Consider the following 11,184-nt stretch of genomic DNA (forward strand, 5'->3'; position numbering starts at 1 on the left):
GGCAAAATTATCGATTTTTCTTTTATACCAAAAATCATTAGGATATTAAAGGTGCAGTAGGAGATCTTGGAAAATGCTAACTTTAGCCTGATAGCACTGAAAGCGAATGCCCCACCCTCCCTGCAAATCGCTGTCCAAAGCCACGCCCCCTGAACGCATTTACGCTCACAGACCAGAGACAACATTACTTCAATAGGCTACAAGCGGTTCCCAATTCCAGACCATGTTCCTAAGTGAAGTAAACTTCAACGGATTTCCCCCACTCAGGGAGGAGGGAGCAATGAACACTGTGTAGGGATCATATGGATCGGAACACCGTTCATGCACGTATCTCTCTTCTAACGAGCTGGTTATCTGAATCGCGAGGACTGGAAGTGGGAACCGCTGGGCTACATCATGTGTCATTCACCAGTGAGAAAACTTTAAAAGTACTACAATACCAGGAAGGAATATATAAATACAGATAAATACATTTAGACCACTTAACTTAATGATTGCTATCGGGATGTGAAGAGACTTTCAACCAGCATAACAAAAAATGTTTCTGAAGACAATCACCTATTGCACCTTTAATGGCAGAATTTTCATTTTTGGATGAACTATCCCTTTAAGCAATAGCATACTATATTATACTATTTATTACAATAATTTTACAAAATAATATTTATTATTCTTTATTTGTTCTAGTTTTCAAATTTTTCAAATTTTATGGTATTTAATGTAATTTGATGTTTTTAAATTGATATTCAAATGCTATTTAGTTCTCTCTCTAATAGAGATCCTCTTTGTTTTTGAGCTAAATACCTATCTGATTTAAATTCTATTCTATTATATTCTATCACTAGAAGCGAGTGCTTCTCTGTTCCTTTGCCAGCATTTGAGCCAGAGAAGCAGGCGTCTGTCTCTATATAGCACTTGGCTGCAAAGAGATATGAATCATGAAGAGAGTGAATCAGAGAGTGAATCAGAGAGATATGAAGAGAGTGAATCAGAGCTTCCTGTTTAGACGAAATTAAAATGACAGCTAAAGTAAGATAACTGAGCTTCAAAATTGTGTCAGATCTATTAAAGGGGTCATATGATGTTGCTAAAAAGAACATTATTTTGTGTATTTGGTGTAATGAAATGTGTTTATGCGGTTTAAGGTTCAAAAAACACATTATTTTCCACATACTGTACATTATTGTTTCTCCTCTATGCCCCGCCTTTCTGAAACGCGTCAATTTTTACAAAGCTCATTGTTCTGAAAAGCGAGGTGTGCTCTGATTGGCCAACTATCCTATTGTGATGATGCCCTGTCAGGCCGGAGCGATGATTCAAAAACATGAAAACCCATTATAAACGAGGCATTTGTTGCATCCAGTGGGGACATAATTACTGATTATAATGACTTATACTGTCTTTTTACGCGTTGCGTTGCATCGCGCCGCGTAAACATAAAACCATGTCTGCATTTGTGATCGGAGAAATGACAAACAACAAGCCCTACTCTACACTGCCCAAAAAACTCGCTTTAAATATATAAAATATAAAAACTCTTTAAATATAAAAAACGTACTTACAGTCTTTGAGTCAGAACAGCCGGCATTGTAGTCTACTCTACCAGGATCAGGAAACGGTCCTCCATAAAATGTGCTGCACACATCTGAATATTTGGGTTGAAGTGTTCTGGAACAGTGTTGTAAATACAACTTTACCACTGATTTCTAGTCGTGTCCATTTTTGGAAGGCCAAACAAAGTAGTTTCGCTTTCACAACGAAACAGAGTTTAGAGTGAGCAGAGGCCGGGAGCTAGAGTGAGGAACGGCCGGAGGGCTAGAGTGAGCAGAGGCAGCGGGCTTGAGAATGGTGCGGCCAGCGGATTCGAAGAAGGAGGCTTGCGGCAACCACATGTAACGACCTCGGGCTGGACTCCGCTTCGTCCACGGTGAAAGCCGATCCGGTGATCCACAGCGCAAAGTTGTTGTATTTCCTCAGCAACCAGCACGGATCAGCTCCAGGCATGACGAAGCAGATATCGTCCTCTTTTGGAAGGCAAAACAAAGTAGTTTCGCTTTCACAACGAAACACACAGCGCCTTCACGACATGGCGGCGGCAACAACAATACTACAGCGAGAATAAAAGTTACGCCTTCTTTCTTTGCGTGAACATTTGGGCGGCGTTATGCAAATCTTCCCACATCGTGACGTAGACATGTGGGGGCATGTTAGAACGAGCCGTTTTAGGTAGGCGTGGCTGACTCTTAACTTTTATAAAGAATATCTCTTTGGATTTGAGACTTTAGTCTTTGCAACTTTACAGATCTTCTTTATGCACCAAGAGCTTGGAACACTCTAAAGAGAAAGAAAAAATTGAAATCACATCATATGACCCCTTTAATGTAAAACAGTAATTTTCACTCTGATGCTTTGTACCTCATCACTCTTTAGGAGATTATACTAGTACTCAGACTGTTGAGTGTATTATGATTTGGCATTAAGATTAAAATGTGAAATTTTCATAATCATTTTTCATAATTTGTGAATTATGTTATTTTTATTGTTAGACTGTATTCTTAGTAGAGCTTTACATGAAGAGTTTGTATGTGTGCACTTGCATCCTTTAAATAATAATTCCATTAATAAATAAATTTATTAATTTAATGTCATAACTGAATATTTTTCTACTATTTAAAGAGCAATGTCCCATATTGCAGTTACTTTAACACCAAGCCGCCAATAATGATTTTGATCCAATTTGGTTTAACACCTTTTCTATTACATATGTGAACCTAATATTGCTTATATTAATTATGTAGTTAAAGTTTTACTCAGTAACCCTATTAAATAAATTGTGCAGGTTATGGAAAAATAATCATGAAACTGGTGAAAATCATGAAAAGTGCTTTATTTCAAGAAGACTGTGGATTTTCCAGCTGTGACCGTTTTAATGCTATTCTCTTGAAGAAAATATTATTAAATGCAGTTCAGCATTAAAAATGTCCATCAAATGTATTAAAGTCATTTTTCTTTTAATTTTTGATTTCACATATGCTTTATAAAGTTATTTGCTCTGTTTAGTTGTGACATGGGAGTAAAACATATTTTTTTAACGATATGTCGTCAAATTCTATCTTTATGCAACTAAACGCCTACTTTCTCCCTCAACCAGGTCCACGATGTGACGAATGTGCTCCGGGTTATTACGGCGACCCCTCTAAGCCCGGTGGACGGTGCCAACCTTGTCGTTGCAGTAACAACATCGACCTATCAGATCCTGAGGCATGTGACAAGCGTACTGGCCAGTGTCTCAAGTGCCTGTACAACACTGAAGGAACGGACTGTGGCGTGTGCAAGAGCGGATATTATGGAGATGCTTCCCGCCGCAACTGCCGGAGTGAGTTTACCTGGGTCTTACATTACTTTTCTACATTATAGTGCACTATTAATATAATAAACATATCAACAATTTCACCCACCCAGAGTGCACATGCAACTTCTTGGGCACGGAGCGCAGTCAGTGTCTATCTCGAGATGACTGCGTGTGCCAGCGTGCCACAGGACAGTGTCAGTGCCTGCCTCACGTTATTGGACAAACCTGTGATCACTGTGCTCCCAATTACTGGAACCTGGCGAGTGGACGAGGCTGTGAGCCCTGTGGCTGTGACCCCAACAATGCCTACACATCTGCCTGTAACGAAGTACTGTTGGCTCACAAATACAGCTCACATTCAATATATACATATAAACTACCATTCAAAAGTTTGAGGTCAATACGATTTTTTTAAAGAAATTAAAAATTCAGTACGGTTTAAACTGATTAAAAGTGACATTAGTGAAAACATTTATAATGTTATAAAAGGCTTTTATTTTAAATAAATGCTGTTCTTTTTAACTTTCTCTTCATCAAAGAAAATGTCCTAAAAAAAGGCTTCTACAAAAATACTAAGCAGCACAACTGTCTTTAACATAAATAATAATAAATGATTTCTGAAATCGTGTGACACTGAAGACCGAAGTAATGGTGCTGAAAATTCAGCTTTCCCATCACAGAAATTAATTACATTTTAAAATATATTAAAATAGAAAACAATTATTTTAAATTGTAATAATATTTCACAATATTACTGTTTTTACTGTATTTTTGATCAAATAAATGTGTCCTTGATGAGCATAAGAGACGTCTTCCAAAAATATAAACAAAACTTGCAGACTACAAACTTTTAAATGGTAGTGTTTATTTATTTATTTATAATACAGTATTTTAGATTTTACACAAAGACAGATAGGTGATACAGTAAGTAGACTTAGGGAATAGGAACTGAAATCTAAAAAAAAAGCTTGGCTTATCTAATATTAAATTTCTGGCCAATATAGAGCAATTATCATTTTTATGTTATGGCTGATAAATGATAAATGGATTATTTTAAAATTCTATGCTGTTTTGTTTAAATAAATGAAATGCTACAAGTGAATTTAGACACAACATTATAATGTGTCATTTTGAACTTCACTAAAGATTACATTTAACGGTGTTATTACATTTTAAGTGAGTATGAGATGATGGAAAAAAGTATCTGAATGTAACAATAGAAGAAATGAGTATGAACAATTAAATATCCATTATTGAGCGATATCAAATTTTTTTTTTAAATCTCTGATAACCAATATGGTATTCATAAATCTTGCTTCCCTAGTTTCAACACCCCATCAGTAGTCTTAAATATTGCTATCCTCTTTTTGAACCCAAATTCATATAGTTCACAGGTCAGTGCCAGTGCCGTGTTGGGTTTGGAGGGAAGACCTGTAAAGACTGCCAGGAGAACCACTGGGGTGACCCAAGAGTACTGTGTCGAGGTACCATGATACTTTCAGAGCAGTCCATATCATCTGTAATGTTAATGTAACACTGTTCATCATTTTTTGATTCACAATTAATCATAATTCCCAAAATCCAATTGATTTGGTTACTTCTCTCCCCACAGCATGTGACTGCGACCCCCGGGGCATTGAGTCATCTCAGTGCAACCGTGTGACTGGTCACTGCGTGTGCCAGCAGGGAGTTTCTGGCGTCCGCTGTGATCAGTGTGCCCGTGGTTTCTCTGGCACCTTCCTTGATTGCAAACCTTGCCACCAGTGCTTTGGGGACTGGGACCGCATCGTTCAGGATCTGGCAACCAGAACCAAAGCTCTCACAGATCGAGCCAAGGAGCTTCAGACCACCGGCTTGACTCGAGCCTTTGAGAGAAGATTTAAGGAGTTGGAGGACATGCTGGCACAGGCGCGGGACATTGTTAACGCCCGCAATGCCACTGCTGAGGCTGTGACCACTCTGATGGGCATGATCGAGGATCTCAGGTACAGTTTGGTTAGAAGGAGGTTCAGACCCTACATTTTTGTATGTTGCTTGAAAGTCTCTAGTTGAGAGTGTTAGAGGTTAGGGAGAACATTACTTGAGTAATTTTACTTAATTACTATAATCTATTATTATTATTGGGAATTTATGTTGAGAATTGAGAATTGATATTTAGAATTATATGTGGGCACTATTGAAATAAATTGAAAATTTGCACAAAAAAAATGCTTTTCATACTTTTATTACCAAGATAGTCAAAATAAACCTTTAATACAGTTTTTGTAACAAAATTACTATAATTACTATAATTAGATTACATTATATTAAAATTTTATTGCGAATTAGATTATTTAATTAATTAAAAAATGTCATTTTCAATAGCTAAGAATTTTTTTTTATTTTAAACATTTAAGTAATTAATTTTTGCACTTTTTTGTTAAATACTTATAAATGAGAATAATTTTTATAGAATTTACCTACTTACCTACCTACTTACCTAAACTTTCACATAAATATAATTTAAGTATAATTTCAGATTTGACCATTTTTCTCTCATTTTTGTTCTCACTGTTTACACCCTTGTTGGAGATGAGTTTGGTCAGCTGTCTTTCTGTCTGTCAGAGCTCAGATTGGTGAGACCACGGACACACTGAACCAGCTGGAGGGAGACCTGACCGCTGTGCAGGACAGCAACTATGAAGCCAGTAATGCATTAAGTACCCTGGAGAGAGAAGCAAAAGAACTCAAACTGAACTCAGATCAGCTTAACCGTCAGCTTGACATCCTCAAGAACTCCAACTTCTTGGGTTAGTCACTGATTCTGTATTACTGTAACTAAAATGCACTTACACTGCCCCCATTATATGCAAAATATCAAAACAAGTGGCATTTATTTATTATTATCTCCCAGAGAACAATCCATTGACTGATCAAACTAGGAAAACATGCTATTTAACGTGGTATTTTTCCTCAGGTGCATATGACAGCATCCGGGCCTCGTACAACAAGTCACGTGATGCAGAGCACCGCGCCAACAGATCTACCACTGACATTCCCAGCACAGTGAGCCAATCAGCAGACACCCGCAAGAAAACAGAGCGACTGATTGCCCAAAAGAGAGATGATTTTAACCGCAAAAATGCTGCCAACAAACGTACACTCACAGACTTAAATGCTAAAGCTCAGAATTTGGACATAAAGAAAATCAATGAAAAGGTAAGCTGGATAATGTCTCAACAAATATAAAAATATAACAGTTACAAGAATTTGTAACCAATTTAAGGTATATATTTAAAATATAAAATCATTGTTTTTTATAATATACAAATATTATAAATTGTTTAATATGTATTATTTTATATTGTTTAATATAATATATTATTTTATTTAACTTTAAAGCTCTTGTTTTATTGTTTTTGTAGGTATGTGGAGCACCGGGTGGTGCTCCATGTGTGGACAGTCCTTGTGGCGGTGCTGGTTGTCGTGATGATGAAGGCAAGCGCCACTGTGGTGGTCTGAATTGCAATGGAGCCGTTGCAGTGGCCAACAATGCCCTGGACAGATCCAAGCATGCAGAAAAAGAGCTGGATAAAGCTATGGGAGTAGTGGAGGAGCTTTTTAAGCAGGTAGAGACACACTTTAATTATTGTACCAATGACTAGCATGATCAGAGCTGTCAATTCCTTTTATGACTTCACATCCTCCAGAAAGTGTTCAGTCTTTTCTCTGAATCTTATGTTGTCTTGACGGTCTTATTAAGGTGGCAGATGCTAAGACCAAGGCTCAGGAAGCTAAGGATAAAGCCCAGGCAGCTTTGGAAAAAGCTAGTGATACCAAAAATAAGGTGGATCATTCTAACAACGACCTGAGGGACCTCATCAAACAAATTCGTGAATTCCTGATGCGTGAGTTTTAATTATATTGTATCATCCATAATTAAAAAAAAACATTTATTATCCATTTTTTTCTATATTATATTACATTATATTATATTATATATTTTATTAAAGGGGTCATATGATGCGATTTCAAGTTTTCCTTTCTCTTTGGAGTGTTACAAGCTGTTCATGCATAGAGAAGATCCCTAAAGTTGCAAAGACTAAAGTCTCAAACCCAAAGAGATATTCTTTATAAAAGTTAAGACTCGTCCACGCCCTCCTAAAACGCCTCGTTCAAACACGTCCCCACATATCTACGTCACGATGTGGGAAGATTTGCATAACACCACCCAAATGTTCACGCAAAGAAAGAAGGCGTAACTTTGATTCTCGCTGTAGTATTGCTGTTGCCGCAGCCGCCATGTCGTGGAGACGCTGTGTGTTTCGTTGTGAAAGCGAAACTACTTTGTTTGGCCTTCCAAAAGAGGACACGACTAGAAATCAGTGGTTAAGTTGTATTTACAACACTGTTCCAGAACAGTTCAACCTAAATATTCGTGTGTGTGCAACGCATTTAACGGAGGACTTTTTCCTGAACCTTCAATGCCGGCTGTTCAGACTCACAAACTGTAAGTATGTTTTCATATTTAAAGAATTTGCCACTGACGATTAAATTAACTACATGAAGAAAATAAATATAAAATAAAAATAAAATAAAATAAAATACATAAACCTGACAGATTATTCTCTGCATCTTATTCTAGTTTACACTTAATAGTATACCTTTAAAATTTATTTTCAAAAATCATATATTCTCTCTCATTTTTTCCATTTCTGATCTTACCACTGTTTACAAATTATCCAAAAGGACTGATGAATTTTACATACTAATTAAAAAATTGCACTCTATTCATTTGAAAAAACTAACTCTAGCTTTCTAATCTTTTTGTATTCTATCTGTTTTCTTTTCATTTATTATACAATTAACAAAAGCAAAAAAGACCTCTAACACTAGCTTGCTCTATTCTTTTTCTATTCTATCTGTTTTCTTTTTATTTATTATATTATTTTAAAACCCTTGCTACGTGTACTGCGTTAAGCTAACTGAGACTTGTTATAGCACTTGTATATCATTGCTCTTTTGTTGATTTTGATTGCTTCCATTGTTCTCATTTGTAAGTCGCTTTGGATAAAAGCGTCTGCTAATTGACTAAATGTAAATGTAAATGTAATAATCTGATTTTCAAACCTTTCAATAACATTTCATATGTTATATTCCCTCTCTCATTTTTCATTTCTTCTCACAGAATTTTATCTTGAATTCTTTTGAGCTCATTTACATGTCATGTTGTATATTTGCAGAGGAGGGGGCAGATCCTGACAGCATTGAGGCGGTGGCCAATCGGGTGCTGGAGCTGTCAATCCCAGCTTCTCCCAGGCAGATTCAACACCTCGCAGATGAGATTAAAGACCGTGTCAAGAGCCTGTCCAATGTGGACGCCATTCTGGAACAGACTCAGAATGACGTCCGCAAAGCAGAACAGCTGCTGCTGGATGCCAAGAAAGCCAGGTGACTATCTGCACATCTGGTATTTTGCACATCACTTTGTAAACGTAAATGCAAATCTGTTCTTTCACTCTAGGAATAAGGCGGAGGGAGTGAAGAGCACGGCTGAGAGTGTGAAAAAGGCCCTGAACGATGCCGGCAGGGCTCAGGCAGCTGCAGAAAAGGCCATTCAGAAAGCTAGAAATGACATCGGCTTAACTCAGAACCGACTAGCACAGGTAAAAAAACTGTAATTAGGAATAACTTGAATTTTTATGCTCCTAAATTGATTGGTTTTGACCACAAGCGCTCTTACATTCCTTCTGAAGATCCAGTCAGAGACCACAGCTCATGAGAGAGATCTTAATGATGCTATGGGCAGACTGGGAGATCTGGGACGCCAAATAGAGGCTTTAAAAACCAAACGTGCCAACAACAGCCTGGACGCAGCCCGGGCAGAGGAGACGGCCACTATGGCCCGGGACAAGGCCAATGAAGCTAAAGAGGTGTGTGGCGTCATTTGTGTGTCATTGAGTGTTGTGTTGACCAGAATTTAGTGACTTTATTGTCTGTTTTAGATCCTGGACGGCGAGCTGTCCGATAAGTATCGTACTGTTCAGGGTCTGATGGACAATAAGGCGAAAACAATGCAGGATGCCAAGCAGAAAGCAGAGCGCCTGAGAGATGAAGCCAAGGAGCTGCTACGGGATGCCCAGGATAAACTGCAGAGGCTGGCGGGTAAGTGTGTGAGAGACACGCAGAGAACTGGAGGAAGTTCTTACAATTCAGTTTTATGTTTTAAATTGTTTTTTGAATTTGGAAGAACCAGAAAGGTTTATTACAAGTATTAGTTACAGTATTTATTACAGAAAAGTATTACATTTTATATTGTCAGCATTGAATTGAAAGATTAACATGAAAATCAGTATTTCTTAGTATTTGGTTTGTCCCTTTTTTTTGCTTTAATGACATTAAATATATACATAAAACCGTATGGGGATGCACAGCACTGAGCTGGCCTAATATAACAAAGTGAATAAATATTATTTTGTAAACAAATATTAAAAATAACTATTATTTTATTAATTTATATTATCACTTAAATATACTGTAAAATGCATATTTAATAATAATTAAATAATATTATAATTATATAATTATGTATATATATTGAATCTATGAACATCACAGAGATGTAAAGTACAGAGTTGGAGTAAAATAACAATAAATTAAGAAATAAATATTAAAAATAAATGTTATTTTATTATTATATTATCATTTAAGAGACCACAGCTCATGAGAGAGATCTTAATGATGCTATGGGCAGACTGGGAGATCTGGGACGCCAAATAGAGGCTTTAAAAACCAAACGTGCCAACAACAGCCTGGACGCAGCCCGGGCAGAGGAGACGGCCACTATGGCCCGGGACAAGGCCAATGAAGCTAAAGAGGTGTGTGGCGTCATTTGTGTGTCATTGAGTGTTGTGTTGACCAGAATTTAGTGACTTTATTGTCTGTTTTAGATCCTGGACGGCGAGCTGTCCGATAAGTATCGTACTGTTCAGGGTCTGATGGACAATAAGGCGAAAACAATGCAGGATGCCAAGCAGAAAGCAGAGCGCCTGAGAGATGAAGCCAAGGAGCTGCTACGGGATGCCCAGGATAAACTGCAGAGGCTGGCGGGTAAGTGTGTGAGAGACACGCAGAGAACTGGAGGAAGTTCTTACAATTCAGTTTTATGTTTTAAATTGTTTTTTGAATTTGGAAGAACCAGAAAGGTTTATTACAAGTATTAGTTACAGTATTTATTACAGAAAAGTATTACATTTTATATTGTCAGCATTGAATTGAAAGATTAACATGAAAATCAGTATTTCTTAGTATTTGGTTTGTCCCTTTTTTTTGCTTTAATGACATTAAATATATACATAAAACCGTATGGGGATGCACAGCACTGAGCTGGCCTAATATAACAAAGTGAATAAATATTATTTTGTAAACAAATATTAAAAATAACTATTATTTTATTAATTTATATTATCACTTAAATATACTGTAAAATGCATATTTAATAATAATTAAATAATATTATAATTATATAATTATGTATATATATTGAATCTATGAACATCACAGAGATGTAAAGTACAGAGTTGGAGTAAAATAACAATAAATTAAGAAATAAATATTTATTAAAAATGTTATTTTATTATTATATTATCATTTAAATATAATATATATATATATATACATATATATTAAAAAAGAAAAAATATATTTATATGTTCTTAAATATATAGTTTTTTTATTTGAATATATTTTAAAATATTTATGAATACAATAATTTTATGTTGTAAAAGAAATTGTGTAATAATTTAATTATATATATATATATATATATAGATAGATAGATAGATAGAGATATA

General features: G+C 36.1%; 1 protein-coding gene across 4 annotated transcripts in view; it reads left to right on the forward strand.

Moving 5' to 3' along the window:
- The window catches only part of LOC107737594 (laminin subunit beta-2-like), a 44,187-nt gene that overhangs the window by 30,712 nt on the left and 2,291 nt on the right, over window positions 1–11,184 (forward strand). For all 4 annotated transcript variants that reach the window (XM_016549146.1, XM_016549147.1, XM_016549149.1 and 1 more), the window contains 12 exons: window positions 3,152–3,376; window positions 3,463–3,680; window positions 4,740–4,836; window positions 4,965–5,337; window positions 5,957–6,141; window positions 6,309–6,550; window positions 6,757–6,960; window positions 7,095–7,239; window positions 8,575–8,782; window positions 8,856–8,997; window positions 9,088–9,264; window positions 9,337–9,496. In XM_016549146.1, coding sequence (XP_016404632.1) covers window positions 3,152–3,376; window positions 3,463–3,680; window positions 4,740–4,836; window positions 4,965–5,337; window positions 5,957–6,141; window positions 6,309–6,550; window positions 6,757–6,960; window positions 7,095–7,239; window positions 8,575–8,782; window positions 8,856–8,997; window positions 9,088–9,264; window positions 9,337–9,496 — 2,376 coding nt within the window. The remainder of the gene's footprint in view (window positions 1–3,151; window positions 3,377–3,462; window positions 3,681–4,739; window positions 4,837–4,964; window positions 5,338–5,956; window positions 6,142–6,308; window positions 6,551–6,756; window positions 6,961–7,094; window positions 7,240–8,574; window positions 8,783–8,855; window positions 8,998–9,087; window positions 9,265–9,336; window positions 9,497–11,184) is intronic.

Source organism: Sinocyclocheilus rhinocerous, unplaced genomic scaffold, assembly GCF_001515625.1.
Source record: "Sinocyclocheilus rhinocerous isolate Xijiao unplaced genomic scaffold, SAMN03320098_v1.1 scaffold72, whole genome shotgun sequence".
NCBI lineage: Eukaryota > Metazoa > Chordata > Actinopteri > Cypriniformes > Cyprinidae > Sinocyclocheilus > Sinocyclocheilus rhinocerous.